We start from the raw sequence: 19,004 nt of genomic DNA, 5'->3' as shown, positions 1-19,004 counted from the left end.
AAGCTAATAGCTGGTAGCAATTTCACTTACTAGAGAGATCAACCCAAGAAGAGGGCATATTTTTGTTATTCGCATACATACTGCTTTGCTTTATCACAGCTTATTGTGTGTGCGTGTGATAGGTTCGGATGTAGTGAAATTGCAGAGTGATTCATACGAACGCTAAAAAACTATAATTGCTACACCGTTTTTTTTTTCTTCGCTTGGTTGGAATTTGCTTTCTTCCTCATTCCCTAAAGCAAGAAAGTTTTCACATAAACGTATGAATGCAAAAGATTTTTCAAGCTTCAAAAGTAACAAGTAAATGTAAATGTTATAAGTCAGGGTTAAGTTAGAAACCCCTATAAATGGAGAAGACAAACAGCCAAAACAAGACGGAGACTTCACTAGCAGCAAGCTGAACAGACACCCAAGAACGTCGCTGGGCATATAGTGGCAGTCGCAAAAGGAAAAAGCTCAATGACTCACATACCAGCATCTTTCATCTCGTGTATATACATTTACACAATAACGAGTCTGACGAACAGAAACAAACTACTATTCACACTTACATACGCACTAACAAAGTACAAAGGTAAACCAACGCACATACATACAGAAATTCACGCTACCAAACACTCACATACGTATATTACTTACACACGCGTATTCACAATATGAACATATAGATTTACACATTTCTAAGCCTTGGGACTATTTATTTATCAAACACGGTTTTGTACTACGAAAATTTACTAACATGAAAATAACTTTTGTATTTTTATCTTTTGTATAAAAATGTTTTGTTACAAAATTTCGTTTTTTTTTTGTTTTTCTCAATTTTTCTATTTACAAAACTCTGTTTATGTTTTATGTCGCACTTCTATTTTCGTTTTTTTATGCATATATATCCTTCACTCTTTTCCTTCGCTAAAAACTAACATTTATACATAAATTAATTGTTGGTGTTTTGCCCTTGGCAATGCTCATAGATGCCATTGTCGTCCAAAATGGTCGCTACCAAAGCTGTGTATGTATGAGTGGATGGATGATCACCAGTTGGTAAGAGGAAAGTTTAATCTACGAATCCGTAAGAAAGTTCGTCATAGTGGCATTAGGGTGCCTAGTCGTAGTGGCGCGAAGTTAAAGTTGCCTAAGTTCAAAAGAGTATGGTGGAAAAGCTTGATAATCTTGCATTTGATGGTACATGGGAGAATTTCAAGACTCAGGTTTACTCTACTGGTGCTGAAGTTCTTGGCTTCAAGAGGGATAAGAACATGGACTGGTTTGACGACAACAATCTTGAAATTAATCAGTTGCTGGCAATTTATGAATCTTTACTCCGTGAAGATCATTTTGATCATATAACTAATTTGCGACAATACAAAGAGGTCAACGCCACATTGCAACATTAGCTAAGAAAAATGAAAAATTAATGGTGGATGAATATAACGGAGCAAATCCAAAAGGCGGTTGACACAAAGAATTCGAAGGAATTTTATGAACTCCTGCACCAAGTATTTGATCCCCCTACCTCTTCGATATCTCCCCTGATGTCGAAATATGGTTCTGTTGTCATTAAGGATCCAGAAATATCTTGAAAAGATGTCAAGAGCACTTTACTGATGCGTTTCACAATCCCTCAACAGTAGATGCTGATGCAATTGATAGTCTACCACAATGTGATATCATATCCAGAATGGATCGTTTCCCTAGTTTGGATGAGGTGCAGTTGACTATCGCAAAGTCAGCGGTGGCAAGGCACCTGGTTTGGATGAACTTCTTAAGATTGGAAGTGTGCATATTGCTAATGTTATCCTTGGTTTTGTTGAGGAGATCTGGGAAGGTGCTATTATTCCATAGGATTGGATTGATGTTGTCTTGGTAGCCCTTTTTAAAGGAAAGGGACAGAAGAATGTTTGTGACCACTACCGTGAGATCACGTTTTTGGAAGCTGCTGGGAAAGTTCTCACACGACTTCTGTTAAGCAGGTTACTGAAAGATGTTTGTTCTAATGCTATTTCAGAGTCACAGAGTGGCTTTAGGTCTGGCAGAGGGACTATGGATATTATTTTTTCAGCCCGGCAAGTCCAGGAGAAATGCATTGAGCAACAGATACCATTGTATCAAGTGTTTGTGGATCTAACCAAAGCATTTGATACTGTCAACAGGGATGCTCTCTGGTTGATCTTAAAGAAAGTAGGGTGTCCTCCAACCTTTGTTAGAATATTCAAGGAACTGCTCAGGGATATGAAAGCTCGAATCTCATTTAACGGAAAATTGTCTGATGAAATCCCAGTTAACAATGGTGTCAAACAGGTGATATTCCTGCTCCTACTCTTTTCTCTATATATTTTGCTGCTCTACTTGCTCATGCGTTTTGGGATTGCGATAAGGTTGTCATGTTAAAGTTTCGAACCACGGGTCCATTTTTAATCTTAGAAGGTTTAATGCCAGCACCACGCTGCATCATGTATTAGCCAAGGAGCTACTGCATGCAGACGATGCTGGTTAGTTTTTTTTGGGGGGGGGTTGTCGCACACTGGGGCTGCTATGCAGCATATAATGGATAGCTTTGCTGACTCCTGCACTGCCTTTGGTCTCAGGATCAGTCTGTCTAAAACAAAGGTGATGTTCACTCCTGCACCGAACCAGTCATACTTGGAGCCGAACATCATGGCCTGTGGTGCTAGACTAGGAGTAGTTGATTAGTTTGTCTACGTTGGTAGTTCTCTGTCGAGCGATGGCTCTCTCGGCACTGAAATCCGCAGACGAATTCAGAAAGCATCTGTAGCTTTTGAAAGGTTGGAGAATAGAATGTGGCTGATTGTGGCATCACAGGCAGGACTAGAATCTGCGTTTACAAGACATGTGTGCTAACCACGCTGTTGTATTCATCGGAGACATGGACATTGCATCAAAGGCTCATTAAATGGCTTGAACGATTTCACCAAAATGCTTGAGACATATCTTAAACATCAAGTGGCAAACAGGTACCCGATACTGAAGTCTTTGTGAGAGCATGTTGCTCTAGTGTTGAGATCCTTGTAATTAGATCTAATATGCATTGGGTGATCCACTTGGTTCAAATGAAAGATTGTAGGCTGCCAAAACAATTTTGTATGGGGAGCTGGAAAATGGCAAGCGCCCTCAACACAAGCCTAGGAAGAGGTTCAGGGATTCTACAAAGAATAATTTGAAAGTCTTACAAATCGACATCGACACATGGGAAGAACTTACTCAGCAAAGATCGAAGTGGCGAAAGCTTGTACGTGAAAGTTGTGATGCTCTAGAGAAAAGAAAGCAGGCCCACAGCAATCTGAAGTGAGAGTTTCGCAAAAGTTTAATTGATGGTCTTAACCATGACACACAAAGCTGGAAATGCGACACTTAAAAGCTGGCTATGTCAATCACCTTAAGTCGCACAAAACTCCTGTTCAAGTAAACTTTGCACCTACTAGTCTGAACCAAACGATCTGTTTAATATGCAGCAAAGTTTGCAGGTCTACTGCTGGTTTGAGAAGACATGCGATTGTTCATAGGAATACCGTTTAACCTCCAAAGGAAGTCAACTCAGTGGAAATTGCTCAATTTGTATGTCACATCTGCTTCAAGATGTGCAAATCTGTGGCGGGAGTGCAGAGTCATCTGAGTTGGCATGGACGACGAAATTGGGAGAACTCAATGTGATAGCGATCATCTGGAAAGATGCAGCAATCATCATATGTATGTATGTATGTATGTATGTATGTATGTATGGATGGATGGATGGATGGTTGTATGGATATATATATGGATGGATGGACGGATGGATGTATTTATGGATGGATGGATATAACATACTAAAATGATCCAGGGTTTTTGGCTAACACTTTCACTCTTTACATGTCTAAAATAAATAACTAAAAACGCATGCTAAATCAAAATACATGATGAAAACCCTGTCTCATTAACTGATAAAACCGCTAATTACTTGATTTCGAGTCAGCACTTTACAAGTATTTTAATGGAATGTGTTGTGACGAACATGATGTGCTCTATCGACGCACATATATCGACAAACCCGTCTAGCAACAAAATCCAACCTCTTTATTGTAGAGGTTGTTAGATGCCAGAAAGCTTTCTACTCAAATTATTTATTTCCTAGATTTTGGAATTTCCTCCCTATTCCTCTTTCCCTGACTTTACTGACAAGCAGAAGCTTAACTCTTTATAGCCTTAATTATGATGTAGATGATTAAAGAAATGCTAATTTTAGTTAGTTTAAAGGGTAATGATATTATGGGTGTCTTCAAACTGAAAAATTATGAAGTTCAATAGTTAAATTATCACTGAGAATTTTTGCATTTCATAAACTTACCTTGATTATTATTCATAGTGCTTGAAAGAAATGTGTTTAGGACAACAAACGAAATCCTCCACTCTCTGAGACAGAATGTAAGCAATGGACGGTTGCAATCTGGAGGTATCTGGTAGATATTGAACTAATACGTACAAGGCGTGTTTGAATTAATTTCTACTTTATTTATGCCATTATATTCATTTATTTACAACTGAACGAATTTTTTAACAAGGTCATAAAGGGCTAAATGTAATGTAAACAAATATCTCATTGCTTAACTCCTCACAGTTTCCTGATTAATCTGCTTATGTTCCAAATGATTATTTTCTTTGGTCATTGTCATCAAACTAATCGATATATATATATATATATATATATATATATATATATATATATATATATATATATATATATATACTACCACAAAACAGCTCACATTTCGCTTATCTCCTCACATAATCCCCTGTAGACTTGATTCCAAATAATAACCCCTTGCGTCCAAGTGGCAATATGCATTTTGGGGTTGAATAAAAAAGAGTATAAAAGCACTTGGCGACAATTTATATGAATGGCTTTCGTCTCAAAGAATCTCCATGATTTGACTTTCACTCATACCTTGAAATGGAAAATCTACATCAAATCTGTTGCCAAATTCGTCGAAAAAATGGTTGTGTCTTTCTAATGCTCCAAAAAGTATCTCACTCCCGATGCAATCCTCTATCTGCATAAGAGTTGATACGCCCTATTATGGAGTACTGTTGCCACACCTGGACAGGGACCGCTCAGACCACCTATCCTGCCTTGCCAAAGTCTAAAGCAGCTTTGAAACCTAGTAGGTGATACCCTTTTCTCCTCCTTCAACCTCTTTCCTACAGAAGAGACGGCGCGAGCGTGTCTGTTTTATCGTTATTTACATAGAAAGTGCTCGTCTGAGTTTCAATCTATGGTTCCACCTTGCTAAACTTCACAAAAAACAATCGTTTAGCTACAACTACTATCGACAATTTCCTCCACTCTCTATCTGTGTCTAAATTTAAATGTAAATTCCATAAACAAAGGTTCTTTCCTAGAACTACCCGCCTGTGGAACTCTGTTCCGTTAGCCTGCTTTCCAGCTGAGTACAATATGGCTGTCTTCAAGTCCAATGTAAACAAGTATTTGTTGAACTTTCCCTTAATAATCAAATTCTACGCAATTTTCACCACTAACGATTAATACACTGTTATCCAGGTTACCACCGTACACTGGTTATCCTTATCCTCGAGTGGCCTACGATCCTTGATAAGTGGTGACTGCTGTATAAAAAAATAAAAAAGCACTGCTTCGTTGTATCACAACTTATTGTGTGTGCGTGTGCGCCCGTTGGTGTGTGTGTGTATCGATCATGCTAAAACGATCCAGAGTTTTTGGCTCACTGTTTGATTTTTGACATGAAAGGTTAATTTCGTGCCTAAAACAAATAAATAAAAACACGTGTTTACTCAACAACAAAAAAAAATGATGAGAAACGCGTAATAGAATCCATTTAACCGATAAAATCCCTAATTATTTTATTTCGAATCAGCACCCTTGATCACTTGGCAAGAAGTCCTTCGTTCCAAACTGAATCATGTTTTAGATACACTTTCAAGTGCTACATCCCAAAATTGCTCATAATCAGCAGAAAGAAGGAAAAGAAACAGTCAGGGAGAAAAAGAGAAAGAGGAAGTGTGTGAACGAAAGAGACAGACAGATGGAGAGAAAGAGGGGGTGAAGATTGCTAAGCAATACGGTCTTATCCTTTGATAAGGATAGATAAAACGGAAAACAAAATGCAGGTGCGTGAACTTCATTCCCTCGATACGTACTGACCGATAAATGCCAGCCCAAAAGATGGCGCGGCCGGAACCGTTTATTTTTTCTTCAGATAGCAAATCACCGTCGAAAGATATTAATTAACATATCGTTTTAAAATCGACTTTCTGTCTGTAACGCAAACCAATCCTGTCTCAAACAAAAATAAAAAACGCCATTTATCATTTAAACGTTTTAATGAACGCCAAACGACTAATGATATATTTAATTTAGCATTTAATGTTTGGTAATTAATTACGTTATCACCTTTCTTTCACCCACATTAAAAAAGCAATGAGATCGTCCACTCAGCAAAGATTATTCTGATGTCGCTAAGGCTTCACCTTTTTTTTAGTGAAGAGTTTCAAAATCAAATTATATCGTCCCGTCGAATAAAATAGTACAATTTGAAGTTTATCTGAGAATCAAACATTATAAAAGATCAAATTAATGGCAATTCAGAATCCTAACTTATTGTTCTAAGAAAGATTTTACTAAAAATTGCAAGTAAAATAGGTGTTATTACCAGGCAAATGTATTCAATTTAAAAATGCAGATAAAACCCGCTTGAAACTTTATATATATATATATATGTGTTGTTGATAAGAAAAATGGATGCCGACCGTATTAACTAGAAAAGTCCTATTCATGGGCTGAAAACTTTTGGAAAATTGTTTTTTTTAACACACTGATGAAGCCCAAATTTCTGCAAATTATAATTTGCTGAACAGTTATATTCTTAACTATCAAGACTGAAATTATTGTATGCAATGCTATGAACAATAAAGAAAAATTTTCCGAAGACGAGTAAATACTTGTGTCTCTATCCCCATTAACATGGTATCTTTAAAGAAAAATATTTTAGCTCTAGTATTGTACTATTGAGCTATTTAAATCAGAATTTTACGTTATTTATTCATATGCAACCATTGCCTCAAGTAGTTAAATTACATATAAACATATTAGCTATATATATATATATATATATATATATATATATATATTGTGTGTGTGTGTGCGTGTGTATGTGTATGTGTGTGCATATATATATATATATGCGACAGTGTGTATTGTGTAAATATCTTTACTTGACCATCTGTAAAAAATGACTACTGAATGTAGCAGCGGTTCCTGGGAACATGTACCAGAGGGAACAGCTGGAGGTGGGTCATGTACAATCTATGGGACAGAATTAAGAAAGAAGCACATTCCTTTATGAAATATGCTTCTTTAGTTTGAGCTCTGTAGTGTTGAGCAATATTTGTGAATGAAAAGTCGATCAGTTAACCTACGTGCGAGATCGTGACGTTCAGTTACTCGGTCACTGTAGATCTACATTCAATAACGTTTATATCTTTATAAATGTTTAAATTAACTTGAATATCGTTGCGGTTAATGGTGGCCCTGTGGTTTTCTTCTTTGCGGAGTTCGAATCTCATGACCGGAAGGATGAAACACTAGTGTCTGTAGGTATTAAAAATGATTATATATAATCAGTAAATTTCCTCTAATCGTTCTTTTCTCCTGTTTCCCACCTGATTACAACTTGGACGTCTTCAAGTCCAACATAAACAAACTCCTGACAAACCGCCCCCTTAAGTAAGACACTCTATCAAAACCCCCAATACTAATGATTACTACAATACTATCTCATTGATTACTGTACACGCAATAACCCTTATCCCTGAGTGGCCTTCGGGCCTTGATAATTGGTGACCCCCATGTAAAAAAAAAAAAAAGTTCGCCATATGTTAAGAAAATGATATATTCACAGCACTTGACAGTCGTAATGTAACGACAAATATCAAATATTTACCAAATTTCATTGGTTCGCCATCAAAATTTCATTGGTTCGCCATCAAAATTTCATTGGTTCGCCATCAAAATTTCATTGGTTCGCCATCAAAATGGATAAAATCCTAAATAAACTTTGTTTTATTGTTTTGAAATTTTTAGATAAGAATTGATAATTCATATTATTTGGATTATTCGAACTATTGTTCTCATCTTGAAATTTATTCTCACAAAGTTTTGATCGATATAATCTCCGGCTTTCTTCAGATGCATCTTGTCAAACTCGGGAATCTTTCTGACTCGCCATTTTTGCTGTTGAACTCGGAAATCTGCAAGAATTTCGAGCGGAACACTTTATTTAATTTACGGAAGTAGTATATTTTCGTCCCATCCGCCATGACTGAATATAAATTCTAAGTAATTCGCAATTATATTTTTAGAGTCGCTCGCACTGGGGATTGACCCTTCAATCTCTAGAAGCGTGTAATTTACAACTGAATTTTTACCAAGTAATTTATCTGTAAATAATAAATTTGTTTTATTTTTTCTGTTGTTTGTAGGTCGCACGCATGATCACACGTATAACATGTGGCAGTTGGATACATTCGCTAGTCCGGCGGTGAAGAGTTTTGCCGAAGAAGGTTTTGCCGCTGACTTCGATACGGAAAGTCAAGGAGAAAATGGTATCTACGATGTGTTTACACTGCCGGCCATTTACAAAGGAGTTGGTGATTCAAGAGGAGGTATCTTCTTGGACGGCATGCATCCATTGGTAAGGGAGCCAACGTCTTCTCTCTCTCTCTCTCTCTCTCTCTCTCTCTCTCTCTCTCTCTCTCTCTCTCTCTCTCTCTCTCTCTAATCTTTACCATTCGGATTGACGAAATTGCCGCCATCAGCATCATCATCATGATCATCATCATCATGTTTCCTTTATGTTACGAATTGTACATACGAAGAAACATGATGATGATGATGATGATGATGATGATGATGATGCAACTAGCAACCACGACCTTGCCCGCATCATCATTATCATCATCATCAGGGGAAGAAGTGGATGATGATGATGATGATGATGATGATGATGATGATGATGATGATGATGATGATGATGATGATGGTTGCATGATAATTATTATCAGGCTCGCATCATCATCATCATTGTACTTCTCTATTATAGAAAGATTTGTTTAACTTATTAAATATCACAGGGTTTACTCGAAATGACAACTTAGTTATTGGAAAGCCAGCCCCCGCCTCTAGTGTGTGAGGAAGTGGTTCATACAAAAGAAAGAATTTGTCGTAAGTTAAAAAAAAAAAAAGTCATGACAATAGTTAGAAATGATTCAGCAAAGCACACAAAGGCTTCTTTGGTGTTTCTTGGATGAATACTCGGAAGTTGAATGGCTAGTCAGCTGGAAGTGGTTGAGTAAGACGAAAGATTCAGACACAGAATTTACTAGTTCTGAATAAAAACATAGAACAAATTTCATTGGAATAAAAAGGAGAATTTACACAACACTGGTGAGAAAAGCTGTTATAACCCATAAAAATTTTGAGGTATTGAGGTAAAAATAAAGACGCATATATATATATATATATATATATATATATATATATATATATATATATATATATATATATATACGACATATATGTTTTGATATGTTTATATATATATATATATATATATATATATATGACAAAAGTTTATATTCCAAATTTCAAGATGATGACCATCTTACTGTTTATTTCTTTAAGTTGTTTTAAATGTTCAATTATTGACAGCATTTGTTTCGTAGCGCAGAATCATACATATAATTATTATGTAAATTTTTTTAATTTATTCCGCTCTTAACTCATCAGAAGAAAAGAATCTCATCAACTTCAGAAGAAAATAAAGAAATATAGGCATGATTGCAAAATTATATGAAATATTCTGCGCTACAGAACAGGTGCTGTCAAGAATTGAATATTTCAACATACTTAAAGAAATAACCGGTAAGATATTCAACATCTTGAAATTTGAACTATAGACTTTGGTCATTTATTTGTATATGTTCTGTAGTTACATCAAGCTTCATAAATTAAAGGATTAGCAAAAATAAAAGATTAAATATAATTGAATAAGGATATTTTCCTACAAACACATACATATATATATACATATATACAATATATACATATATATATACATATATACATACATATATTTATATATCCATATATATGTACATATATACATATATATGTACATATATACATATATATACATATATACATATACATATATACATATATATATACATATATATATATACATATATATGTACATATATACATATATATACATATATATATGCATATATACATATATATACTCGTGTATATCTCTTCTACTTATATATATAAAAGGCACTTTGTCTGTGTGTGTGTGTGTGCGTGTGTGTATGTGTGTGTGTGTGTGTGTGCGCGCGCGTGTGTGTGTGTGTATGTGTGTGTGTGTGTGTTCGTTCTCTAAAGACTCAAAAACGACTAGACCGATTTTTTTTTAATTTCACACATATGTAACTTATGTGCCTGGTAGTATTTTAGATAAGTTTTGTAGCGGAATACCTCTGATAAGTATCAAAAATCGATAATCGAAGAAATCTGATTAAAGAAGAAACAGTCCAATTTGGGTCAAAGTTAACACTTTTATGCAGCCTACCAACATAATTGCATTCAAGAAGTTTTATAACCACATAAGCAAAATGACTAGGCCTATAAAATCAACAGTAGGTTCTTTGATAAGCAGATGCTCGTTCAAAATGAACACTTCTGTTTAGAGTATAATTGGATCATTGTATGATTTTTGCATTTTAAACTTAATTCAAGTCATTATATAAAATTAAAAATAATTTCATAAAATCAACAGTAGGTTGTCTACATTGCAATGTAGACTAAAATGAATTGTGGACTAAGTCACTGCAGGGAGGCATGTGAAGCTTCCTCCCAGTGCATAGCAGTTAGTTCCTGACTAGAGCAGGCAATCAATTGATTTGATTAACGAATGGCCGATTTCACCGATTCGATGACAATTAGAAGTGTGGAATATTTCTTAATTCTCTTTAAATCACGAGCAACGTCGGGTCGCTCTGCTAGTATATATATATATATATATATATATATATATATATATATATATATATATATATATATATATATATACAAATAAACGGCTCCGTTCATTTTTGACAGACTATATGTACCCACTTTAAGTGTACCTGCGCATGAAACTTCTGTGACAAGTGTTGCGCAATCTTCAACCACATTTCTGGGGTAATTCACTCGATACGAGGTGAGAGGGTGGGTTGAAGCGTTAAACAACGATGTAATTGCGACTCCGACATAATAGTTGAAGTGAATGGAGACTAAAAGCTTATGAACTCACAACTTTGTCCGGCGTTGTTAAGAAAAATAGATGACACCACGACAAAAAGGTATGCTGTCTGTTGTATATGGAAAACAACCACACACGGATATACACAGGAACACAAACAAGACGTTATATACACCCGAACGTTTTCGTTATGTATAAATGTAAAGACTCTGCACAATATTTTATTTATACATGAGAGTTTGACGTCTGACTGTTAGGAAATTTGATGTTGCATAAAAAAAAAAAGCTGAGATGCCGTTATGCAATAGTCTCAAAAAAGAACTTGTTAAACATTGGACTTGAAGACGACTATGTTGTAGTTAGCTGGAAAGCAGGCCACCAGAACAGACTTCCACGGGCGAGTAGTTCTAAGTTTTTGTTTGTGGAATTCGCGTTTAGATTTAGACATGTTAATAGGTTTTAAAAATGTCGACTGAAAATTTTTACCAGCAATCGTCGATGTATTTAAAACAAAAATGGCGGATGCAGAGTAAGATATTGATGAAACAAAACCGAACATTATAGCACTCATAGAGATGAAGCCGAAAGTTGAGTGAGGCGTAGTTAGTAATTGAAGCATGTCATCTAGGAAATAGAGGTAATTTGCATATATTTCTCGCAGTTACATATGGTGGACAGCTTTAATCTTGACATTGAAAGAGTGAAAAACATCAAATATTTTAGTTTTCATATAAATAAGACATATTGCCACTTCGCATGTATGCTTACTATTGCGATCATGTCTACGGAAGACTATGCGAGAAAATGAGCGCGATGTCTGCTCACATTACACTTAAACTTCTGCGTGTTAGGAAAGAAGGAAACAAGGATAAAATTCCAAAGCCTAGAAGTCCAAGAGACAAAAAAATATTAGAGTAGAAGGCTTTCCGGCATCTAGGGGCATCAACAGTGAAGGGGTAGAATTTTGCTACTTGTGAGGTTAATCTGGACTATGTACGTCGAGGAGGAACGAGTGATTCGATTTCGTCAGAGAACATTTCATCAAAGTACTTAAAGCAGGTACAGGGGTACAGAATCATGATACATCATGGGGCTGGAGTTTGGCTGATAATGCGGTACCTACGCAAGAGAGACTAGTGGTAAATGCATCAGCTCAAATGTGGCAACAATACTCCATACATGAGCCAATGGGCGCTTTGTAGATGCATAGTATACTATTAAGTGTGAGTAATTTTCTAGCATTGTAGAAAGAACCTGCTTTATTTGCAGCAACTTTGGCAATGCCTTCAATGTATTTATTCCAATTGATGTTGCCTGTGAATGTTAATCCGAGGAGTTTGAAGGATGAGCTTTCGAGCAACGTGCTATTTTAGAGACGTGAGATGCACTTCGATATATTAATAATAAATGAAAACATAGAACAGGAGAAAAAAAAAAACTAAACCACTTTTAGCATAACAACGACAGCGTTTATTTCAATAGCAGAAAGTTGGACGGCGTTCGACTGAGGAAAAAGAAAATTTGAAAATTCTTTGGAATGTTGAAGACTGACCAGCGGTAAAAATCGCCAATGCTGGAGCGTCGGATAGACAGGAACAGGAGAGGGAGAAAGAATTTCTTTCTTCGCTGATTCTTGTGTTCCCTTTGCTGATCGATCGTGATTCCCAAAGGGGTTAAAGAAGTTCCTTAGGTAACCGATGGGATCAATGCGCTCTGCAAGCTGATTGGTCAATAAGTGACCAAATCACCTACTAGGAACATTGATTCGCAAGAGAAAATAAGTTTTTTATTTTATTTGTCTGCTACATTTTATTTTTAGTTGTAGGGCATAATCACATTGACACACTAGTTCTCGGTAGATCACCAAAGTTAAGCAAGCTTAAACCTAGTCAGTACCAGATTGGTGATCAATTTGGGAATTCCAAGCGCTGTATGCAGGAGGACGTCGACACCTCCCTGCAAAAGTTGCAAAAACCTAATGTCGTCATCTCCCCTGATGGAGATATACATGCGACTGGGGACCGTTTGTGAATTTCATACTCCCATGAAACTTCCTCCTTTGGAAGGAGCCGGTTAACCCCTCATACGGTTAGTGCCGTTTCCTTTTTTCCTACATTATTAGCCATAGCAATACTAATGAATGGTAATTTATTCAGAATAACCATTATATTTATTTCCATTTTTTTTTTTCAGGTTTCTCTCATGGTGAAAATCATTCCTAGTCCCGACTGGTTTGTCGGTATAAGCGGCTTGAATTTGTGTTCCAAAGGCAAATGGCGCCGAAAGGCCGTCTTCAAACTATTTCCAGTTGATGCCGGCACCGACAAAGGAATGACATTCACATCACCAAATTGGCCGTCTTACCCCCCGGAGAAAATCTATCGTATCACCTCTTCTCATCCAAGCCATGACGCCAACTCTTTTTATTATCCGAAGTTGAAGAAATTACCTCGAATCGGCTACGTCATCTTCCATAAGACAACTGAAGGCAAAACGGTTTTCAAGCGACGTAAACCTTACAAGATCAACTTGTCCGGCGTTTCTAACCAATTACCGCCAGTCGACGTTATACGAAAAGAAGTCGATAATCCGAACGGTTCACAAAAACCGACTACACTTGTACAGTCGGATCAAAGACCGATCGCCAAGAAACCGCAGACAGCTTCGGTTGTTTCCAATCAGAATGAACGACAACCAAGGACTTCTCTTCGACTTGCAATTATCGACGTCGGGCCGGGTAAGTACGAATCAAATGCGATATCAATTTCTTTCTACATCCAAATTTTTCTTTAGTGCTCTCCCTCTTCAATATTTCCATCCTCCTTGATCTTTCATTGCTATTTTGTGTGATATCTGCCGAGATTGCTGCCTTTTCTTTTTTGTGGGAGCTACATTTCCTATAATTTCAGTTCCCTTTGGATCTTCTTCTTCTTCTTCTTCTTCTTATTATTATTATTATTATTATTATTATTATTATTATTATTATTATTATTATTCCATTAACTTCTACAATGTTGTGATGTTTTACATCAGTTTTTTTCCTCAAGAGCTCTGGCACCAAAGTTAGTGATGATAGTCAAAGAATCATCTAGATGGTAAGCACCTAGTGCAGGATGTTTGCTGAGCCAAGCAGAACTGACTTCTGGAGTACGATGATGTTGTATTTGATTTCCAAGGAGTTCATCTGTTCTATAAGATCATCAGGATTTGAGCCAAGCGCACCTATGAGTTTACTTATTCCATAATCTAGTAATCTGCATCCTCAGTTTTTGATAGTTCCGTAGTTTCTCATTCTTCTTGTCTGTTAAGTTGATGTCGTTTGAGCCACATCAATAATTTGGCATTCACTGATCTTTTTATTCACAACTACAATATTCGGTTTCCTCTGTTATCTCTAGGTCACACTAAATCATGAAATCTCAAAGAATCTTAACATCATCATTTTCCACTCCATCGAGATATTCGCTAATCCTATGAGATATAACTGTTAGCACATCTGCTGTAGATCTAGCAGAGCAAAAACCATATTGCATGTCACTGGGGAGGTTATTTTTGTTGAGTGGTTGACTACTTATTTAACACAGATTCTAGCAACTTACTCATGACGGACAGGAGACTTATTGGTCTGTACTGAGAGGGAAATGACTGATCACCTGAATTCTTAAATACAGGGCATACTGGTGAGGTTTTCCAGGGTGTTGGAAATCAATTCTCCTTAAGACAACGCTTAAACAGCGTTGTAAGTATTGGAGTTAGTTCTGGTTGAAGTTTTTTCAGCACTATAATTGGAATGCCATCGGGGCCGGTTGCTTTACTGGAATCAAGGTTTTTGATTAGCTTGGCAACATCATGCACAGATATTTGTATGCAGCATAGTGTGTTTTCTTATACAGGAGGAAATACGGGGGGACGGTCTTGGTCGCATAGGGTAGAATTAGTTGCAAAGTTCTTGGCAAAGAGTTTGGCTTTGTCTGATGCTGACGAGATTACGTCAGATCCATTGATCATTGTTAGGATAGAGCACACGCTTCTGTCCAGGATCTTGTTTGCTATTTGCCAAAACTAGCGGAAACCAAGCTGTTGCTCAGCTACTTTAGACTTAACGGACTGAGCATACAACTCTCTCTCTCTCTCTCTCTCTCTCTCTCTCTCTCTCTCTCTCTCTCTCTCTCTCTCTCTCTCTCTCTCTCTCTCGTTCTTTATTACTCTTTTACAGTGATTGCTGGCAGTCCTGGGAGCAGCTTTAGTCTCAGTACAGTTTCCTGTTTTTCCTTTGATCCTCTTTCCATAAAGGCAATATTATCCTTTTAAAAACTTCTCTGTATAATATGTGTCTTTACTCCCCTCTCCTGATAAGAAGCGTTTGGCTTCGAAATGCTATGGCCTAAAGAGGTTTCCCTATCCCTAAATATTGTATTTCCTTTTAAAATGATAGCATAATGAAAATTAATTGTAAATTTTTTAGCCCTTTATTATCTTAACTTATCTTATAAAGCTGGTTAGATGTATATATGAGTATATTTATCAGATAAGGGAATGTTAAATGTAAAAATAATATATATGAAAAGTAATTATAAAATGCTTGCTGAATAGATATGGGAGGCTGGTATATGAATTTGCAGAATAGATTTCCACATAGAGTTCAAGGAGTCGGGAGCGGAGTTGGGAGTTGGAGTTGGAGTCGGAGTCAAAAATATCAAAGGAGTCTGAGTTGGAGTCAGAGTCGGACTTTTTCCATCCGACTCCGCAACCCTGTTTTGAAGTTCTATAATACTGCACAAGCACTAAATATCCCCACTCGTATTTTACTCGTGTCCTAATGAGCTACTGTGATAGGGGCCCAAATGATAAGGGGTAACATGGATGGAAAGTTTGGGAAGTAAGATGCTTGTTCACATTCCATTTAAATTTCTGCATGTTAGTACAGTTGGTGAAACAGGAAACAGGAGGATTCCAAAAGCAAGCGTTCTCAGGGAAAAACTATTAGAGTAGAAAAACGTCTGGCATTATAGATTACTATAGTGAAGGAGTGTGGTTTTGCTGGGTAAGTTCGGGGTATTTACATTGAGGGATTACAAGTGCAATAAATTCAGCGGACCCATATTCCATTGTAATGCTTATAAAACAAGCACGTGTGCAACACTGTGGCGGTGTGGCAAACAGTGCGGGTCTTATTAGGTTAGACATTTTCTTTAACCGTGTCCAAGAGCCGGGGCGTCGTGGTTGGTGCACGAACCCAGATGTGGCAACAATATTCCATGCATAGGCAAATGATAGCCTTGTGAAAATAAATTATTGGCAGGTGTAAGAATTTTTAGCCCGGTAAGGAGGGGTATCTTTTTGCAGCAGACTTGGTAGCATCGTTTATGCACTTATTTCACTCCACGTTACTTGAAAATGTCAATCACAGAAGTTTACAAGTTTCAGCGTTATTTGCATTTTTTAGATTTGTATTTATTCGTAGAGCTGCTTCTGGCATCGGGTTGTGTATTCTGGCGATAGTAATGTCTTTCAAAATTGCAAGAGCAGTGCTAACATTTAATATGTAGATAAATTGGCGCATGAAAAAGATGGATAAAACATAATTGTTATGAATGGGTCAGCAGTTAGCAAGAGCAAACCCAACAACAGGATTTAGGGAAATGTGAAAAAAAAACATAACAAACAAAATGTATTTATATATCAACGATTTTACAGAGATGTAAAATTGGTTTGAAAGGCCAAAGTTTGTTGAGAAGCTTTAAAGTACTTGAATAAGAAGTAGATATAAACGTCAGAAAGTTCATTTCAAATTGTTCTGTGTGTGTGTGTGTGAGAGAGAGAGAGAGAGAGAGAGAGAGAGAGAGAGAGAGAGTGTGTGTGTGTGTGTGTGCGCGCGTGTGTGTGTGTGTGTGTGTGTGTGTGTGTGTGTGTGTGTGTGTGTGTGTGTGTGTTAACCTTCTTAATGGTTGAGTTGATCGGAGAAATATCAGCAGGCTTAAAGGAATTTCAGCGTGGGGCATTCCAGTTTTCCAGGATGGACGTCGCAATGGCATCCCGCAAGAATTCTGAATTACAGTTCATTACTGTTTTGTATGAGTTTCTAAGTTTGCATCGATATGTTAATTTTGGAATTTAAAACGATTTTTATTTGTTGGAAAATGTTTTGACCTCACTTGTTCCTGTGAAAATGTCTTGCTATTGAAATGATGAAGAAAGCGATCCTGATGAATCAAAAATAGAAAAACGGTTACAATTAAATTTCTTTTTAGCTTTCATCCGAATCGCATCTCGATATTAAAATCCAACGCCAAAAGAAGTGAAAAGGAAAAAAGATGACGGAACGAATAAAGAAAAATGAAGTGGCTTCTTTGAGCTCGTTCGTCTCGCACATCAATCTCTAATCTACGGAATGTTCATCTTTATGACTATTTTTATGACGCATTACATTATCAAAGTGTAGTATCTGTTCTTCAGATGCGGCACTTCCATTTCTCGTTCTCTTTCAGTGGAGGAGAAATCCTTCACGACTGAGACAATTTTTATTTTTGTACCTTTTCTCCACGTTAAAAAACGACCCTGGTGTCTAACTCTGTCCCGTGGGGAGGCATTGTAAATAGGTACATTATATGACTCCATACTTCTTAGTAAACTTATCAGTATTTTTCTCATGAAAATTCAATATTTTTTATTAGATTTGAATTGTAACTATTTATGTTTTCAAATATCTGTTTTTATTTATTTATTTTTTGTTATTAATTTTTATTTATTTACTTTTTATTAATTTTATATTTTTATTAACTTTTTTATTTATTCATTTATTGATTTATATTTATTTATTTTTATTTATTTACTTCTTAATTGTTTACTTTTATATTTTTTAATTTATTTATTCATTTATTCTCATTTATTATTTTTTATTTATTTTATATATGTACATTAAATTTGTTCGTTTATTTTTATTTTTTATTAATTTATTTTATATTTTTATTATTTATTTTTATTTTTATTTATTTTTTTCATTAATCTATATTTTCGTTTTATTATTTATTTTTATTTATTTAATTATTTATATCATTTATTTTATTATTTATTTCATTATTTATTTTTAATATTTATTTTATTTTTCAGGCCCAGCTCTCGATTGCCAAGTGAGCAACTGGGGTCACTGGAGTGCGTGTTCGAAAACGTGTGGTTTCGGCAGACGCGAACGGCATCGTTTTGTGACACAACAAAAGAAGAATCAGGGTCTGATTTGCCCGAAGCTGAAGGAAGAAGAACTCTGCGGCAGCATGCGTAACTGTAAATGGAGTCACTTCCAGCCATTCCGGTGGCAGACGTTGCGGACTCAAAAACGTCACTGATTGAACAAATTCATGAGAAACAAAAAAAAAAAGAAAAGAAAAACGAAAAATCGTTTTGTTTTTATATTGTTAATTGCGACTCCATTTATTTGAAAGACGAGCTAAGAAGGAAAAAAGTGTAAAGTAACGACAAAAATAGGTTCTTATGTACATTTTTGATGTTTTTTTAAGCCAACACATTTCAGGTGAAAACATTATTACGTGCGCAGTGCGCGTCATGTCGAAATTAGTATAAATTCCAAAAATTACAAAAAATGATTCAGTAGAAAAAATAATTACAAGGAAAAATAGAATTTATCGACTTATCAAGTTTTATCGTATGTTGTAATCT

The 19,004-nt window shown here is 36.0% G+C and overlaps 1 protein-coding gene across 1 annotated transcript in view; it reads left to right on the top strand.

Moving 5' to 3' along the window:
- LOC145283565 (spondin-2-like) overlaps positions 1 to 19,004 on the top strand; it is a 43,375-nt gene that overhangs the window by 23,815 nt on the left and 556 nt on the right. The window contains exons 2-4 of the mRNA XM_080132467.1: positions 8,509 to 8,720; positions 13,524 to 14,067; positions 18,441 to 19,004. The exon at positions 18,441 to 19,004 is cut by the window's right edge and continues 556 nt beyond it. Coding sequence (XP_079988593.1) covers positions 8,509 to 8,720; positions 13,524 to 14,067; positions 18,441 to 18,673 — 989 coding nt within the window. The 3' untranslated portion in view covers positions 18,674 to 19,004. The remainder of the gene's footprint in view (positions 1 to 8,508; positions 8,721 to 13,523; positions 14,068 to 18,440) is intronic.

Source organism: Euprymna scolopes, chromosome 8 (genome assembly GCF_053919585.1).
Source record: "Euprymna scolopes isolate OS-2025 chromosome 8, ASM5391958v1, whole genome shotgun sequence".
Classification (NCBI taxonomy): Eukaryota; Metazoa; Mollusca; class Cephalopoda; order Sepiida; family Sepiolidae; genus Euprymna; species Euprymna scolopes.
Note: the sequence above shows the minus strand (reverse complement) of the source record. Positions and strands in the feature narration are given on the sequence as shown.